The sequence below is a fragment of the Cannabis sativa genome, chromosome 9 (genome assembly GCF_029168945.1).
Source record: "Cannabis sativa cultivar Pink pepper isolate KNU-18-1 chromosome 9, ASM2916894v1, whole genome shotgun sequence".
Taxonomy (NCBI): domain Eukaryota; kingdom Viridiplantae; phylum Streptophyta; class Magnoliopsida; order Rosales; family Cannabaceae; genus Cannabis; species Cannabis sativa.
Genome location: NC_083609.1, coordinates 56502671 through 56522095, shown reverse-complemented (window position 1 = coordinate 56522095; position 19425 = coordinate 56502671). Strand labels below are relative to the sequence as shown.

The following is a 19425-nucleotide window of genomic DNA, read 5'->3' as shown; positions in this document are numbered from 1 at the left end:
TACACTAAAGTTAATAATATATATAAATATTATTTTTTTTATTATAAATATATATTATAATTAACGTATATATATATTTTAAAATAAATAAATAACCTTAAATAGTATTATACATTCATACTATGAAAGATATATATAACTACGAGACTTAAGGTAGCGTTTGGTTGGAGTTAATGAAATAGAATAGAATGGAAAGGAAACAATTTTCATTCCATTCTTTTGTTTGGTTGCATTTTAAAGTATTGGAATGACATTCCAATGGAATGCTCTTTCCACCATTTTGGTGGAATGGCTATTCCATTTTTAAAAGAAAAGAATGACTATTCCAATGTACAAGGAAAGAAAATTAATAATTTTTTTATCAATTTTTTTTTATGTATTTTAAATTTTATTCCATTCTATACCTATTCCTATTCTCATTCCAATTCCTATATTTTCATTCCTCCCAACCAAACGGCTCCTAAAAATTTATCATTAATATGGGTCAATAACAAATAAATAAGGATTAAATTAAATTGTGACAATACTCATCAAGCAAGTGACCATGATTTGGCTTTCTTGAAAAGTGTGTTGTATTTTTTTTTTTAATTTTTTTTTAAGTAATAATAATACCATGCACGTAAAAATACATGAGTGTCCAATAAATTTGACTAGATGATAGTGAAATTTTTTGAACAAGATGATGATACTGAAATTTTGGTACATAAAGGAGGATAAATAAATTTAAATGGTACATTTTAATATTAATATTTATATATATAATTGTTTGTATGAAGATATATATATTTTCCACTATTCATAGGTTTTGAGGATATAAATTGAAATGAGCTTTTTTGTGTGAGGCTGCACTCATATAATAATTATATATGTATGGCGCCGAAAGAGACCACTAAATTATTTGGGTATTTTTCAAAAATAGACCTCACAACAAAGTCAATTTCAATGCAATAATTATTAATAACCATTCAAATTCTTCTCATCAACCTTGCATTTTATATCTTATGGTAATTGTAATAAAATGAATTAAAAACAGATCAGCTTGAAAACAAGGGGAGAAATATTGGTGAAGAAATTTATGGCTCAAACCAAAGCTGCAAATCTGAGCTTAATTTGTCTCATTGTATATTTGTTGAAGTAACCATCTCATTCAATTTTTGTCTCATTATAGAATAATAATCACTAGAGATTTCTAATTACATGTTACTTTCGAGTTATGTTATCGTGTCACGATTTATAATATTACTCGGTGCCCACTTTAGCTAAGAGGAAGACAAAACTAATTAATCTAGGGTTTGAATTAAGAAAGAGATTTTCAAAAAATATTAGAGTACTTCCACATCAAGATGAAGAAATTATTTATTTCATTACGAATAGATTTTGAGATAAAATCTCATGCATCTTAACACAACACACTTCTAAATTTTAACAAAGAGAGTTGAATGTATTAATAACTGTTTTATTATGGTAAATAAGTAAATTTAAGTACTCATAGTAATTAAGCATAATTAATATTTAAGTAAACATAGTGAGATTATTTTTGCTAAATTTCTCCATCCCAAAACTCTTGAGCAGATGAGCAAAAATGTTGTCCTCCATATGATCTTTGTTGTGGAATTTGGTCAATTAGTAGAAGCTCATTAGGGGTAAGACTCCAATCAAATATGTCAAGGTTTTCTTGCATCCTTTTCTTGTTGAAACTCTTCATAACAAAGCAAATCCCTTGTTCATATGCCCACCTCAAACAAACCTTCATTTACCAAAATTTATAGGTAGTGTTAGGTAGCCATTAAAAAATCAGTTTTCTATTTAATTAATCAGAAACTAAGAACAAATTATAAAATTTTGTTAAGTTGAATAAAGAAAAACAAAAAAACAAAATGGTTACCGAACAAGCTTATAATATATACAAATCAATATTCTATCACTATGAAATATTATTTATTTCTTTATTTTTCTAAATCTTATTTTTGCATTGTATGTGAAGTAATTTACAACTGTATATATATATTTATATATATACGCATCAAAGATTAACTATGCATATAACTCATCGTTATATAAAAATCTATAAAATTTATGATTTCCTCTATAAAAGAAATATTAGGATTGTAATTGTTCAATGTGCAAAAGATTAAAAAACATGAAACTTGTTTAATACATACGCGCGTCAAACAATTTTTTTTAGTTAAAGTCTAATTTTTTTTTATAAAATTTATTAAATAACTACAGTTTATCCTATCATATAAAACGATTTGAATATAAGACCAAATTACACCATTATCAATTTTTTTTATTTATTTAAACTAAATAGAATAATAAAACGAAATCTAACATAAAGACTAAGGAAAATATTTAACTATATATTTAATAGACATCAGTTAAAAGTTTAAGAAACAAAATTATTAATTATTTTAAATATATAATAATAATAATACCTGGGCCACAGTTTTTCCTTTAGCCTCAGCAATTTGTTTGAGTACATCATTTTCCATTACTCTGTTTGTTCCCCAAATTGATCCCTTTCCTCCTAATGGAGAATATGCTGTGATCAAAATCCCCTTTTCTTTACAAAACTCTCTTAATTTTCTCTGCTGCCAAACTGGGTTCAATTCCACCTTAATATTTCAAAACAAACAAAAATAAAATATCAAAATTCAAAAGTCCACTTTTTATTATTAACTAAAAGAAGATAACGTAATTCAGATCATTTCCCTACTCTTTTAGTCATATTGATAATTCTAGGAATTACGTGTCAGTTATAGGGGCCTAATATCTCATCCTACTTTGATTGAGTCATCGGTAATACTTTATGGATTCCCATCACACAGATAATACTACCTACAGCCTGCTAAGCTAGCCTTCAGAATGGCCAAACTTTTAATCACTTTTTCGAGAGGGACTATACTATTGTAGTGAGTTTCGAATCTTTGACCCAAACAAAGAAAGGATGTCAGTAAAAGCAATCAGTAATTCACAACAAGTACACACTTTATTATTTTATAGTTGAAAACAACAAATGTTTATTATATACTTAACTAATAATTAATTATAATTAGGTTAAGCTAATGAATAAAATATGATGTATATATACTTGGTTAAAAGCTGGAGGGATTTTGGCAGTGGCTAGCAATGTTTGGAGCTTTTTGCATGAGAAATTGGAGACTCCAATGGTTTTAGTAAGCCCTAATGTTTGACACTCTTCCATCTTTTCCCACACAGATTTAATATCCAGAGGAATAACATCATCTCTACTAAACACAAAATTTGGTTCACTAGGCTTCAGTGCCACTGCCCAGTGAATTAGATATTGGTCCAAGTAATCCATCCTCAGATTTCTGTTCATTTAAATCAAATATATACATATCTTTATTAGTATAATCAATTTTCATTAGTATTAATATATACATTCAAATCACACACACTACACTATCATGTCTAATTAATTTCAATCATAAATATTTTTAAGTATGATCACATCAAATTTTAATTGTATCATTAAAATTATAATTTAAACATCAATATCGAATAATTTAAGTATAAAATTTAAGAATATATTAATCATGTTTTCTCAATATATATATACACTAAATTATAACATTTTTTTAAAAATACCATTAAAGTTAAATTAAATAACAAAAAAAAAACCTTTTTTCTTGATCATAGAAATAGGTTGTTAGGTTTTTATGATTTCCAAAAATTTCTATGGTAATTAATTAGAGAAACAACAATTTTGTTTGAGCAATATTGATGTGTCCTACCAAAAAAAATCCTAAATATATTTATCTTTAAATTCTTATAAGAAATTCATTTCAAAAATTAAAAAAAAAAAAAAGAAATCTTATAAAAATTATATTAGAACATAGATAGTTAAAAAAAAAAAGAAATATTTAGTGAATGTGAATTGAGATAGTAATTATTAATATTAATAATTACTTGAGGGTTTTTTGGATTGCTGGAATGACACGATCATGGTGTGCATCACCACACCATAGTTTGGATGTGATGAAGAGTTGGGCCCTGGATTGGATGAGGCCCATAGAGATGGCCTCAGAGATAGCTTGGCCCAAAACATGTTCAATTAGGTACACAGAAGCAGTGTCAAAATGTCTGTATCCAAGCTTCATGGCTTCAATTATGGCTTCCTTCGTCTCCAATTCCATTGGTGGAAACACCGCCGTTCCGAACCCTATTACCGGAATCTTCACTTCTCCTCCTGATGATGATTTAATTACCAAATCAGGAACAATAATCTTTTCCATGTTATTTCTCTATAGTTTTCTATAATGGGAATTGTTTTTATTGTTATAATTGGTATTTGGTGTGATATATAATATATAATTGATAATTGATGCACACCTTAAAAGGGAAAAAATGTCATAGTATATATGAATATTGAGTGTGATAAGATTAGGATATTATTAGCTGCTACAATATTATGTGGCTGAAGAAGCACTACGTACTACCTATTATCTCTACATGTATAAGGGTGGACCAAGGGAGAGACTTCAGTTGTTTTCTTAAAAAATATATAATATGTATTTTAATTAGTTTAAATATATATTGGTAATTAAATATGATTTATAAATATAGTGTTACTGGTATAATAATTAAGTTATTTTAGAGTTTAAATTTCAATAATAATATTTTTAATATTTAAGTTTACTTTTCTTGTTATTTTTTTACTTTAAATAATTATAATTAATACTAAAAAATTACGGGTTTTTGTATCAATTTTCAACATGTCTTATCATATAAAAAAAGTACCTACAATTTCCTTAACTTAAAGTCTAGATCCATCTTTGTTTACATCAAAATTGAATTATATATTGCAAAGCAGAGAAAATTATTTGTAGGGAGCAAATTATTTGTAAGAATACCGTTCCTACCCTTGAAGTTAATGGTTCGGGTGATGTATATTTAGAGCATTGGACCCCTCCCCAATTTCCTATAATTAAAGTTAATGTTGATGGTGTGATCTTCTCTAATAAAAGGCGTTTTGGCATCGGTTTGGTAGCAAGAACAGCGGCTGGGATTATCTTACAAGCCAAGAGTTTGATCAAAGAGGGTGTTTTGAAGCCTCATGTGGTGGAAGCTATTGGTATAAAGGAGGCTTTGAGTTGGATTAAAGACAATGGATGGATAAATGTTGTGGTGGAGTCGGATTATTTGAGAGTCATTAGGGATTTACAAAAGTTTAAATATATGGCTTCTCCTTATGGCCATATACTTTCAGATTGTATGACTATGTGTTCGGTTATTGGTGATGTTTCTTTTCATTTTGTAAAGCGATCTACTAATAAAGTTGCGCACACTATTGCGCGATCTTCTCTTGTTGAGGCTGATTGTAATTATTCTGGGGATCATGTGTTACCTATGGCTTATGCCTCCTTAGTTTTGAATGATTTGATTTCATAAAATTTCATCATTATTCAAAAAAAAAATGACAATATCTACTTATTATTGCTGCATTTGGTAATACTTTTTTGGGTAAATAGCGGCATAAGTACCCAAAGTTTTGTGTTTACAAGCGGCATAAACCCAATGTTTATTTTTAGCAGCATAAGTACCTAATGTTTGTAAAACTGTACTTTTCTTTCAGTTTCGTCAGTATAGATTATGTTTTGAATTTATTAAAAGAACATTTGGAAGTAACTGATACTACATATTTTTATCTTAACCCAATGATCAAGAATTTAGACCTTATATGTGCCCTGTTTAAGACAATAACAGAGTCTGTACTGACAAAATTAGAGAAAAATTATAGTTTTACAAACATTGGGTACTTATGCCGCTAAAAATAAATATTGAGTTTATGCCGCTTACAAACATAAAATTTTTGGTACTTATGCCGCTATTTACCCTACTTTTTTTAATTAATTTTCTGTTTTTTTAATTAGAAAAGTAAAAGCAGAATTTCTAATATTCCAATTTACTACGTATGTTCAGAAAAAAAAAAAATTAAGCTTATTTTTGAGACGGTAAATTATTCAAATTTTTTAAAAAATTTACAAATTTAAATGTTGTAACTATAAAAGAAATTTTTAAAAAAAAATAGTGTTGCAGGCTGTTGATGCATGTGTTAAAAAGTAATGACAAAACATATCCCTATATGGCCATTTTTAAGCTCTAAGATCGATGATGTCATGCACTGTATATAATTAACAACATATATAATATTTTATGATCAGCCGGCTTTATTTGCAAAAAGATTCCCAATATATATATAATTAATTAGTGCTTATATATACACCCTTTAACCATCATAATTATAAAGTTAATAATTACATAACAATTGTTGGTGTTATGGAAAACAAAAGTGTTATAGTTAATAGTAGTAATAATATTAGTATGCCTGTTATAGGGTTTGGAACAGCTACATTTCCATTTGTTAGGTCTGAGACAACCAAAGAAGCCATTGTTGAAGCAATCAAGCTTGGCTACAGACACTTTGACACCGCCGCCGTTTACCAGACCGAACAGCCTCTCGGAGACGCCATTTCGGAAGCTATTTCCCTTGGCCTCATCAAATCAAGAGCTCAGCTTTTTGTCACTTCTAAACTTTGGTGCACTCAATCTCATCATCATCTTGTTTTGCCAGCCATAACAAAAACTCTTAAGTAAGATTATTTTATTTATTTTTTATTATTATATGTATTAATCTTACAAAATTATTAATCAAAATATATACACAAAAAAATTTAATTCAGGTTGGATTATTGGACTCTTTCGCTTTTTTTTTTTTTTTGAAACAAATCGTTTATATCAACTTCGTTTATACAAATTTAGTGTCCTTAATTCGTGTTAGTCTCCTAAATTAGTTAGATATTGATGCTCTTATGAGTAGACATAAAAAAAGAAAAACAAAAAAAACTTATTTAGTTAAAAGATAGAGAAATGCTAAAATACCAATAGTGCTTAATATCTTCTTTAATATTATATCGCTATAAGTGTTGTCAGTGGCGAACCAAGATTTAAGTTGAGGGGGGCGACACTTTTTTTTTTGTAAGTGAGGGGTGCGTTTCTTTTTTTTTTTTCTACGTTGCATAGCATGTTAAAAATTAATGCAAATTTATATTTTAGTATTAAATATAGTATAAAGTTAAAAAAAAAAAAAAGTAACAATAAAATATATTTAATTCAATAATTAAGACATTAAATATAAGTAGGTAAATTTACATAGTATACTAACTTTTGCTATTTTTTTACAAAAATACTGTCAGACGGTATTTTTTACTTTTTTACTGTATTTTTTTATAAGTTTCATACCGCAGTATACTGTGTTAAGTTTTCACTGGTGTTCTACAGGTGTTTTACTAGTGTTCTAATGTTGTTTTGAGTTATATTGTTTTGTGTTTTACTGGTGTTTTATAAAAACACAATATTTTTGAAAAAATTTCCGTGTGACAGTATTTTTGTAAAAGTTAACCCAAATTCCAGTATTTTTGTAAATTTCCCTATAAGTATTATTGATAGAGATTCAAAAAGTAAAATAAAAATACTAAAGTAAAGGCTTTTATTAGAATTAGAACTCATGACCTTCTTTAAATGCATGAAATGTCTTTGCCATTATACCAAAGTTTATTTTTTGTGTATAAATATCACTTTTATTTATAAATATATATTGTAACTCACTAAAATGCATATATATTTTTTTTCCAATTTTTTTTTCCAATTTTTTTTTCAAGGTGGGGAATGCCCCACCTCGCCTCTATTTGGGTTCGCCCCTGAGTGTCGTGTGCCATATAACTTAGCATAATAATTTTTAGAACATTGCTATTAGGCACTACAATTCTCTTTCTTTTGGAAAGTCTACAATATTTCCAAGGTATACAACATCAATACCAATGATTCCTAAAAAACAATTAATTATTTTATTAAGTTTTTTTAATAACAGAGTGTCCTTGATTAATTAGCTCTCTTTAGTATACCAGTGAGTATTATATCGCTATTAATATTATATATCTTTAGGTAACATTAAGTACCATTACTATCTAATAACAATGATTTAAAAAAATCACCTTTCTTTTTTATTTTGGAAGGTCTACAATTTCAAAGGTATACAACATCATTGGATGCTCAAAAAAAAATTATTTTATTAAATTTTTTTAGTAAGGAAGTGTCCTTGATTAATTAACTCCCTTCAGTATACCAATAATAAAAATCTTTTTTATCACAATAAAATTTGTGAGTAATTAAAAATGAAAAAAAAAAAATTGTGGCTAAATATATCATATATATTAATATTATATAATTATTTGATTTTGTAGTCCATATTATATATTAATATTTGAACAGGAATTTGAGGTTGGAGTACCTTGATTGGTACCTAATTCATTGGCCAATTGCAATGAAACCTGGAGAATATTTAGATTTCAAGAAGGAAGATCTTGTTGGTATGGATTTTAAGTGTGTATGGGAAAGCATGGAGGAGTGTCAAAACTTAGGGCTCACAAAATCCATTGGAGTCAGCAATTTCTCATCTAAAAAGCTCCAAACCCTACTTGCCACTGCCAAAATCCCTCCTGCACTCAACCAAGTATACTTTTTCATCTCATACATATATTTGATATTGTTCTAATTTTACTATATAAATATATGTGTGGTCTTAATTTAATCTTATTTTATATCACATGAAAATTGTTTATTTCACAAAATCTATATATGAATTTAATAAATTTAGTTTTAGAATTCTTAATATGGCGGCTCACACCTTGACTAAGTATGTTTTATTGGCTACTGTTAGCAAGGTTTGGTTGCCCGACTATCTTCCTTGTATTTAATGAATGAATACAAGTTTCGTGTCCGCTAGGTACCCTCTCTTAGAGGTTTTCTCTAAGAAGATGGAGTCCTTGGGACCGTTTCTCTCAAGAAAATTAAATAATTCCACAGAGGCCAGATCTGATGAATACATTTATAACTAGGCCTAAATTGTTACAATTGCTACAAGCAATTAATATGTGACACTAATTTAATTACATGCTGCTATTGAGAAATGGAAGTAATAATTAATGAAAAAAATAACAAAATAGCAGCTGGGACTACATATACATGTATGTATATAATTTCTTTGTGTGGAATTGATGTTGATTTAATTACTCTTTATTTGTTGTAATAGGTGGAGATGAATCCAGTTTGGCAACAGAAAAAATTAAGAAAATTTTGCCAAGAAAATGGAATTTTAATTACAGCATATTCTCCCTTAGGGGGTAACAAAGAGGGAACATGGAGAACAAATAGAGTGATGGACTCTGATGTGCTCAAACAAATTGCTAATTCCAAAGGAAAAACTATTGCTCAGGTATACTATATATAGAAACCAATTACATTAATATTGTTTATATTATTAATGTATATATATATAGAAACCAATTACATTAATATTGATTATATTATTAATATATATATATAGAAACCAATTACATTAATATTGTTTATATTATTAATGTATATATATATATAGAAACCAATTACATTAATATTGATTATATTATTAATATATATATAGAAACCAATTACATTAATATTGTTTATATTATTAATGTATATATATATATATAGAAACCAATTACATTAATATTGATTATATTATTAATATATATATAGAAACCAATTACATTAATATTGTTTATATTATTAACTAGCAAAAAATTACGTGCGAGGCACGTATACTAAATTTTATACTAAGTTTTTTTTTATATTATTTGAAAGTGATACAATTAAAAATTAAAGAAAAAATATTATTAGTTATTAGGTGAGATTATTATTATGTGTATAGGAAGAAATCACAAATTAATTAAATCTTATAATAATCTTAAGATTAATCAAATAGGGTTCTAGATATATGAATAATAAATAATCACGTAAAAATAAAAAATAATTATTTGAATAAAGAATTCAATATACACAGTTATATATATGAATCCCATTAATCAAAAATAATTATTCAATATATGAACAATAATTTGTCACGCTATATGTTTCTCAATAAAGAAATCCACTTCCTCATAGTCAAAAATAAATAATACATGTAATACAAATCTTTGTAATAGAGTACCTAAAAGAAACAAAACTTCAATTACCATAATCGGAAAAGGTTTAAGTGAACTAAATAATGACTAAGAAGATCTAAATTATAAAATGAAAATAACATGTTTATATGAGTATGATTTTTTTGCTATATGAGCATGATTGATCTAAGAGAAAATAGAAAAACCTATAAACATATAAATATACTTAATATTAATTTTGACAAAGAAACAATTCAATTGTAAACAATTATAAATATCAGTTTGACAATTTCAACACACTAATTACTCATTAAATAACCATAATTTATACATCATGATAATTTTATTTTATTTGATATCAAATGATAGAGATTATTGATGTTTTCAGCCATGGATTACACACTATGATCAAAAAGTAATGCTCATTAATTGTATATTTCAAAGAAACTCAAATTTCCATGAATGTCCCTAATAAGATATAAACAATAAAGTTGTAAATTAAAAAAAGGTAGCAAAATTTCAGTTAATATAAGAAATAGAATAAATTGAAGATTTATAGAATACTGGAATTTGAACTCTTAGGGTTCTAGAACCCTATTTTTTTGATGTAATGGGATTTATTTTATTATATATAAATAAAAAGTGACCCATGAATTTCTCATAAACCATTTTATTTTTAATAATAAATTATTTTATTTTTAATATAAATAAAAAATCACCCATAAATTTTTCATAAACCAAGAATTCGGTTATATAGGCACATTTTATATAGAATAAATATATATATGATCATATTATAATTTCATATTATTATATTATTATAGATATGTCTAAGGTGGTTGTATGAGCAAGGGGTGAGTTTTGTGGTGAAGAGCTTCAACAAGGAAAGAATGAAACAAAATATTGATATATTGGATTGGAGTCTGAGCAGTGAAGAGTTGGAAATGATTGACCAAATTCCACAGCAAAAAGGGAATCCAGCTATTAGCTTCATCTCAAATCAAGGCCCTTTCAAGTCTGTTGAAGACCTATGGGATGGTGAAATTTAAGTGTGTTTGTAATAAGAGCTATATTTACATATTGTATGGATTTTTATATGATGTGTGCAAAATTATAACTTTATTGAATTGTTTTAAAAATATTTATTTATTTAGGGCACAATTTTATAACTTTTATATATGAAATAAATAAAATACATTTGAGTAATCTATAAAGTTGATTGATACTATAGTGAGTTTTGATTAAGTTAAAAATAGATTGTTTATTGGTAATTAAATATAAAAGAAACTAAATGTTTAGATTTTATTCCAGTCATTTTCTCCGCTGATGACAAAAAAAAATTATATACATATTTTCCACATATTAAAAATAATTATCTTAAAAAATAGATCATGATCATAGTATAAATTTCAAGATCAAATAATTACTCGTGTAGTTGAAAAGGTATTTTAAAATTTTGAAAAGATAAAGAGAGAAATTGACAGTGTACGTGTGTAAAATATAAAATGAAATGAAAAAATATTGACTACATCAACTAAAAAGAAAGTAAAAAGTGGAATATAAGATTTCATTTAGAGTTCTCGGTATACATGTTTAAAGCTCAAAAAAAAAGTCAACGTTTTGAATAATAAAATAATATGTAATATTTATGTAAATAAATTAATATTAACGTTGTCAGATGTTATTTGTAACTGAAACTTCAAATTTACAAACATTAGTAAAATTAGGGAAATATTGCCACCAAAAACAAATCAAAAGGTTAATTGTATACAAATTAAACTATAAGGGGATTTAACCACAAATTACTCTATTTTTAAAACTCAATAACCTTTTTTCTTATTCTAATGGAAAAGAGGAGGAGGCTACCGGGTGTGGCTTCTATCTCTAGGCATGAGCGGAGAGTTCCAACTCTTCTCACATATGTTTGGTAAGACCTTTGAGCACCTGATAGGTTAGTTTTAGGTTCATTTTATAAATTATTTTAGAGGAGTGTTTTAATTGATTATGTTCATTTTGTGTAGAATTATATTTTCTACTTGTTTCAAGTTTAAATTGTAAAAATCATAATATGAAATAAAAATGAGAAGAAATATGTTAAATGACATGAATATGATCAATTTATCATGGAATTTGAAGTTCTAAGATATATGAGTGAAAAATTCTAAGTTTTGGATGCTCAACATGTTCCGTTTGTGATCGAAAATCAAATCTGAAACTACAAGCTAATTTTTGACTATGATGCGTTCACTTTCAAGAAAAACTCTGTGAATAAAAGTTTTAGATCTCTCTTTCAGCTTTCCAAATCATATTGAATCGTCAGATTTCAAGCAATATCGAAAGACTTATGGCCAAAACGTTATCAATCGTCGCACCAAGAAGCTCGCTGCCCAAAAACCAAGTACCCGAGCCGCGACATTGAAAGGGCTACTGCCTGCTTTTAGAGGCCCAGAGGGTTTTAAAACCTAATTTCGAAAAAGAAGAGGGGTTTTTTGATGGGGACTTTTGGGATGACGAAAATAGAGACAGAAATCGACTACAACCATTGATTTTCAAAGGGTTTCCATCTTTTATCTTTATTTTTATGTTTTTAATTAGTCTTAATCAATTGTTCACAATGACAATGAGTAGCGAAATTTCTAATTAGGGTGTTAATGGACATCGATTGATATATCTTTATGGTTTAATACAATTTTAGTTCTTCCTCAATTTCTTATGTGTATCTATTTTATTTGTACTTAATTTTTTTAATTGTCTGATCATCAATTAATTATTTATGATTTCAATGGAAAATCTAAAAAGTTCTATTATACAATAGACATAGATTTCAAAATTAGATAAGAGTACCTATATATTTAAGATTTTCATATTTAATGCAAATTGTATGACTAATTTATCATAGAACTTTACAATACAATTTAAATTCTATATATCCTAATAATAAAAATGTAGATTGAAATAGTTACTCCGTTATCACATAAAAATTAGAATAAAAACTAAAATTTTATTAAACCATAAAAAATTGATACAATCAAAATTAATTGCTCTAATTATATTCATTGTTATTAGTCCTTATTTTTATTGCTTTCAATTTATTTATTTTTTTCAAAAATTTCTTATAGATTATTGCAACCAGATAAAATAAAAAATTAAATTATTTGATATTTAACTATAGTCCTGTGAAAACAATACCCTAATTCTACTATTATTACTTGTAAGTACACTTGCACATTAGAATTTCCACAACCGAACACTATACTAAACCACTCACTTGTTTAAAACTCAATAACTTGACTAAACACTCATGGGCAACCCTCTTTCATGAACAACACTATTTTTCTTTTCTTTTCTTTTTTTTTTTTTTTTTGAATGTTTTCCTTTAATCAATTTACCATATTATATTTATTTCTCACTTTGTAAATTGGGTGGAGCTACTTCTACAACTATGTTGTCACTTATGTGGCATAAAAAGAGTGCACACTGGTAGCCATAAAGGGTCAGGATTATGCCCAGGAAGGTAGCCACACTGGTAGCTCTCTCCCATTTTTCATAAGAAAAAGAAGTAAAACAACAAAAGCAAGTGAAGAAAAAGAGCAAATTTGACGTAAAGCAAAAAGCTTATCCTAAGGTCTGCAGCACCTCACACAATAGAGGTTTTAAATATTTGTAATGGGCAATAGTTGGACCAGCAAACATCTATGAGGATATCAAAACCCACCAAATCATATGTCCCCCCCTTCGTACATTCTTTCAATTTGTGTTCTATTGGGTTCACTTACACCAAGGCTTAAATGCATTCAACTTAATCTGCATCCATTTCTTCCAAAGCCGCTTTAGCCGCTGATTTCGCCTCTTCTAAAAGATCTTCTGGAACCTGAAACAACACAAAATTCAATGTTGATTACCCAAGTTACAAATAAATAAATATCAACCAATGTTGAATCGCACATATTTATGTTTGATTCCCGACCGAGAAAAACAGATCAGAATAAGATGTTTTAGAGCCTCAAATACATTAAGATCACACATTTGGTTTAACAAGACAGAATGTGACTAGACTATTAATGGATGAATTGCTTATATCTTCATTGTAAACCTTGATTTCTTTGTTCAAATGAGACATATTACATAATTTGACTGAGAGTATCAAATGCAAGATGAATTATTAAGTAAAATAATCTATTGAATATAAAATACATCAACTCTTAGAAGTAATAAAATTCCTTGATTGATAAATTTTATATAAATTAATGATATGAAATGGGAAAAACAAAAACTAAATGTAGATGAAGAAATAAGTCAGCAAAAAATAACAATGATGTAATAAGATAAAATAAAAAATGAGTTACCTTCTGATGTTGTCGGTTTGATTCTTCACAGACCCAGCTCATTTCTAGTTCAAAGCCCTTGTCTTTGGCCTCGTCATGTATTCCATAAATACTGCTCAGCATGAAAAAGATGTCATCACTACCGATAGTCGAAATAAAACACCTTATTCTATATTCACTTCATGTCGCATAACTAGGACATAACATATCCAAATATCATACAACACAAACAAACTAACCTTAGAGGACACAAAATGAAAATAGAAGCACAAAGTATGCAAAGTTAAAAGTTTAGATATGAATCTGCTCTTCTAATTCAACAGCTTTATTATTGCAGCTTTTCTAATTTTCAAAAGCATTCACGAATCTCCAATAATTAAAGCAAGGAGAACTATGGTAGAACCGTTCAAATGTCAAAGCTGAAGATGCTAAATATCCCAACAAAAATATATTTACTTAATCGGAACTTAAAGTATTCATTCTTGCAAATGTACTACTTCCTTATCTATCACCATTTCACATGAATCAAATTTCTACACAAACATCAGTGTTTCACAGCATTTACAACGCCAATAACGATTCTATAGTACACATTTGACACACAAAAACACGAACTGCAGTAAAGAGTATTCAACCTTAAGAAAACATTTCAAATGCATAAAGATTGGCACTCACATTTTCGCTACTTCAACAATCCCTTGTCGACAAGTCATTTCAGAAAGATTCAACTTTTCAATCTCTCTGCCACATGAAAAAAGAGAAAAATAATAACCAACATAAGTTTACATTGATGAAAACATTCAACATAAGAAATATGTTTCTTATAAAATAAGAACATCAAGAATATGTCCACACCAAATGTATTAACAGATGGTACAATACATCAACAAAAACAATTTACTAAACAATGATCCTATATAGCAGGGCATATAAAGAGCAATTATGTTGTCAAATGCTCATCATTCAAATATTTTTTTGAACTTTGAATGACAATCACTCAAAAAAAAAAAACTAAGGAAAATAACCAATGAATAAATAGATAATTCATAAACAAATATGCTCCGTTTTGCAGTAAACAAAGGGAAATTATTAATCTTTGACAAGAAAAACAGTAGCATTATGTATTAAGACGCACGTGTTTCTTTTTCTGCCTCTTATGCAAAAATGGAACACAGAAGAAAATAGCCTTGTATAGCATTTGATTTACATTTGCTTTTGGCAACAGAGGAAGTTCAGAAAAATGGATTTGAATTCTGACTAAGTATGAAATATTGTAGCTGCTAATTAGTGTTATACACATTTGAGATTTGTAAAAGTAAGAAAAAAATATATGGACTGCCACACACATCACATGAAAGAAAGACAAAGTTGTATTGTTTATATCATTCTTAAGAAGTCTATTACATCTAACATTGAAAAACTTTCAAAACAGCATATGTCAGTTTAAGAACAATCCCCATGTTGCCATATGCAATGATAGACCTATAACAGAAAAGAGCACTACAAAGATACATCTGCAGAAATTTGCATTTCTGAACGAAGTTGCATCTTAGAATTTCCATGAGTTGAAGTATGGAGAGCATAAGAATTAAGAACTTTATGACTAGGGACTAGATGATCAAATTTTGCAACCTAATGCTGTGGGCTAAAATAGAAGAGTCTGCAAGCAAAAATCTTACGTTTTAGCAGCCTGCCTGCCCTTCCCAATCGCAGCTCCAAAGTACCTCTGAAAAAGATTCCAAAACCAATTTATTTGAGAACACACAACAAAACATCAAAATAATAGAAAAAGAGTATACCACTAGCCTCAATAACAGCAAAACATCAAAAATAAACTCACATAAGAAACTCCAGATGGTTCAATCATGTATAATTGAGGTCCATCTCTGTCATAGCCACCAAGGATTATTCCACACCCAAAAGGTCTGTAGCAAAATAAAAACACTCAGAATACAAAAGGTGGGCTGAGTTGACAACACTATTTAATGAGTCATTATCAACTTATAATCTAACCTGAGCCACCAATATAGTGTACAAAGATGCACATAGCTGGCAACACGTTCAGCCAGTTCCTTAACAGGGATTGCCTCACCATACAAACTGCAAAAGTAGCCAATCAACGGTCATGGCAAAGGAAAAATCATAAACAGCAATAGCTAAACATCTACTTCAATTCCGTTAACTTTCTTCACATTCAAAGCCAAGCTAATGAACTGTTTCCATTCATTCAGTTTGCTTCAGACACCAATTGAATCAAATTATAAATGGCCCCTTTAGAAGAAAAGCACCAACCGAACACAAATCTAATGATATTTAAATCAGAATAACTTACCTTTCTTAACCTAGCCCAAAACTGATTAACCAAAAAAAAGGAAAAAGCTTTGAAAAAAAAAATACACATATATATCATTTTGATCTTTAACTTGTACTTGTAAGTGCATATTTTCCTAGTAAAAATTGATCTTTCAACTGTTCTTCATTTTGACAGGAACTGAACTACTTCCATTCATTCATTTTGCTCAGACACCAAATGCATCCAACTGCATAGTGCTTTGCAAAGAAAAACACCGACCAAACACAACATCCAGTAATTTTAAACTCAGATAAACTTATATATGATAACCTAGCCCTTAACTTATTAACCCATGAAAGGGGGAAAAAATGTTCGTTTGATTTTTAAAATGTAATTCATACTTTTTACTGTAGAAATTCAGCTTTTCTAAATGCACTGTCTTCACAAATACTCATAATCACGAAAATCTTTAGAACAAAACAAACCTTTCATAGTTAGTAGCTTCAGACTTGGCCCGGGCAACAATTTGCCTGCCATCAGCTGCTAAGCCTGCAACAGCCTATAGTTGAAAAACCATTATTAGCAAATGACTTATTAAGCAGAACTTTATTTTTAGTAGTAATCTTTAGAAAATGATGAAGCACTTTTCCAAGATCATACAAACATACACAAACATTTATAAAATTAAAGAAACAACCAATATCTGATTTTCAAGAAGAGAAAAGATATGCTACCATGCCAGAGTGTCGATGAACCGAATGTATTCTTCTATTGGAACCAGGCAACATCATTTTTGACGCTACGAGCTTCTCCACACCCTAAATTTCCAAAAAAAACATATCCAAAATTCCGAAACTCAAGCTTCCAGTTTTTTTTTTTACAAAATGGAAAATAAATAAAAAAAAAAAAACAACGGAATTATACCATAACGACGCCATCTTTGCATTTGATTCCAATAACAGTCCTGCAAAAACACCGTTTTTAATTTTCAGATTTCCCAAATCGAAGAAAAGAAATCAAAAATGAAAAACCTAAAAAGTAATACAACAAAACAACGATTCTCGTCCTCGCATTTTCTCGGGAACCAAACAAAAGAGAAAAAGAAAGAGAGGAACATACCCACTGTTGTCAACAGCTTTGGCGGCGTACTCGATCTGAAAAACGCGGCCATCAGGAGAGAATGTAGTGACGGAAAGATCGTAACCTGTGCCTATGCTGCTCATGTTTACCGTTTGGATTGGTGAGTTAAGTCGGTCGAGTTTGTTGGATTGAAGAAGAGGTTGAAATAGAGGAAGAGAAAGCTGAAGCAGCAACTCATATACTCTCCACACTCTCTTTCTTTGCTTTTCCCTCAAGAAAGAATTATACAACTCAGAATGAGAAACTAGCTTCACTTTTCACTGTCCGTTTCGCCTATTTCTTGCAGAGGTATGAATGTGGGCCGGCCCAAATTTTAGAAGGGTGGCCCAATCGGCCCGTTAGTTCATCCTCTTGTTTGTTTAAGAAATTAGACTCTATACTTTTTTTATAGGGAAATTTACAAAAATACTGGAATTTAAAGTCACTTTTACAAAAATACTGTCACACGGAAAAGTTTACAAAAATACTATATTTTTACAAAACACTAGTAAAACACAAAACAGAACAACTCAAAACACCAGTAGAACAACTAAAAAACACCAATAAAATACCAGTGAAAACTTAACACAGTATATTGCAGTATGAAACTTATAAAAAAATACAGTAAAAAAGTAAAAAATACCGCTAGGCAGTATTTTTGTAAAAAAATGACAAAAGTTAGTATACCATGTAAATTTCCCTTTTTTATACTGCTCTCTTTTATTTTTATCTTCTTTTTTGAAGTTTATCATTTTTACCTCTTTTTTAAACATTATACCAATTTTTCTCATGTCATTTCAAGACACTCTCCATGTGACTCTCTTATGTCAAGATATTTTGAGTACAGTATATATAAAAAGATGTATGTTTCAAATAAATATAAATTAGAAGTAAATTTAATTAATTGATAAATAAAAGAGGTATTTTCAATTTACCCCTAAAAAGTTTATTTTGGTATGGATTTATATTTTTTTATATATGTATATATATATTTAAAGGGATTTTAAATTTTATTTTACAAATATATGGAGTGTTATTTTTTTGTTATATCCATTAATCAAAAATACTCTTATATTATATTTTATTAAAATATACCTACTTTTATGAGTAAGTTGACTAATATACCCTAACTCTCTACTTAAATTTAGAATATAATTTACATTAACTTTATGGGTCTAATGAGAACATTATCTATAAAAGTGGGTATATCTTAAAGAATATAAAAATAAAGGTAAAAATTAAACCAAATAAAGTAAAAATGGGTATACAATATAATTTCCTCAAATATAAACTTAGGTACGACACATCACGACAAGCCCAAAAACACAACACATAAACACGAATAGATTAGCTCGAAAACATGACAATCATTTTATAATAATTATAATAATGATAAATATTTATTTATCAATTAAAATAATAATAATAATAATTAAATTATAATAATTATAATTATTTTGTATATAATTGTGTATTATTATTATTGAAAAAAGATATAAAAATAATTAAAAATATAAAATACCCATATATTTTAGTATTTAGACCATCAATTGTAATAAAAATACAAAATTATAGAGTATGAATTTGAACCCGTATTAAATAACAGGTTAGTTTATTTAAGAATAACAGGTCGAGCTGAATAAAGCATAACACAAATTCAAGCACGACACGAAATTGTCAG

General features: G+C 28.0%; 3 protein-coding genes across 3 annotated transcripts; 1 reads left to right on the top strand and 2 right to left on the bottom strand.

Annotated features, from left to right (window-relative positions):
* Nucleotides 1-1420: 1420 nt before the first annotated feature.
* On the bottom strand, nt 1421-4434 carry LOC115723332 (non-functional NADPH-dependent codeinone reductase 2). The gene is made up of 4 exons (XM_030652765.2): nt 3934-4434; nt 3092-3335; nt 2436-2615; nt 1421-1747 (listed from the first exon to the last, which is right to left on the bottom strand). Exons 1-4 carry the CDS (start codon nt 4257-4259, stop codon nt 1541-1543), a joined length of 957 nt encoding a protein of 318 aa, XP_030508625.2. The 5' UTR covers nt 4260-4434; the 3' UTR covers nt 1421-1540.
* Nucleotides 4435-6130: 1696 nt separating this feature from the next.
* On the top strand, nt 6131-11213 carry LOC115722020 (non-functional NADPH-dependent codeinone reductase 2-like). The gene is made up of 4 exons (XM_030651136.2): nt 6131-6617; nt 8296-8536; nt 9116-9298; nt 10832-11213. The coding sequence occupies exons 1-4, from the start codon at nt 6304-6306 to the stop codon at nt 11054-11056; spliced, it is 963 nt and encodes a 320-aa protein (XP_030506996.2). The 5' UTR covers nt 6131-6303; the 3' UTR covers nt 11057-11213.
* Nucleotides 11214-13488: 2275 nt separating this feature from the next.
* Nucleotides 13489-18046, bottom strand: LOC115722909 (proteasome subunit alpha type-3). The gene is made up of 10 exons (XM_030652279.2): nt 17745-18046; nt 17550-17589; nt 17360-17443; nt 17111-17184; nt 16346-16432; nt 16173-16257; nt 16012-16058; nt 15008-15073; nt 14354-14444; nt 13489-13878 (listed from the first exon to the last, which is right to left on the bottom strand). Exons 1-10 carry the CDS (start codon nt 17846-17848, stop codon nt 13807-13809), a joined length of 750 nt encoding a protein of 249 aa, XP_030508139.1. The 5' UTR covers nt 17849-18046; the 3' UTR covers nt 13489-13806.
* Between the last annotated feature and the right edge of the window lie 1379 nt (nt 18047-19425).

Coding starts and splice junctions, on each gene's coding strand:
- LOC115722020 (XM_030651136.2), top strand. CDS start 6,304: ATGGAAAACAAAAGTGTTATAGTTAATAGTAGTAATAATATTAGTATG. Junction 6,618..8,295: donor GCCATAACAAAAACTCTTAA/GTAAGATTATTT, acceptor ATATTTGAACAG/GAATTTGAGGTTGGAGTACC. Junction 8,537..9,115: donor TCCCTCCTGCACTCAACCAA/GTATACTTTTTC, acceptor TTGTTGTAATAG/GTGGAGATGAATCCAGTTTG.
- LOC115723332 (XM_030652765.2), bottom strand. CDS start 4,259: ATGGAAAAGATTATTGTTCCTGATTTGGTAATTAAATCATCATCAGGA. Junction 2,616..3,091: donor TCCCTCCAGCTTTTAACCAA/GTATATATACAT, acceptor TGAAATATTAAG/GTGGAATTGAACCCAGTTTG. Junction 1,748..2,435: donor AAGGAAAAACTGTGGCCCAG/GTATTATTATTA, acceptor TGGTAAATGAAG/GTTTGTTTGAGGTGGGCATA.
- LOC115722909 (XM_030652279.2), bottom strand. CDS start 17,848: ATGAGCAGCATAGGCACAGGTTACGATCTTTCCGTCACTACATTCTCT. Junction 15,074..16,011: donor GGCAGGCAGGCTGCTAAAAC/GTAAGATTTTTG, acceptor TTCATGTGGCAG/AGAGATTGAAAAGTTGAATC. Junction 14,445..15,007: donor ATTGTTGAAGTAGCGAAAAT/GTGAGTGCCAAT, acceptor CATGCTGAGCAG/TATTTATGGAATACATGACG.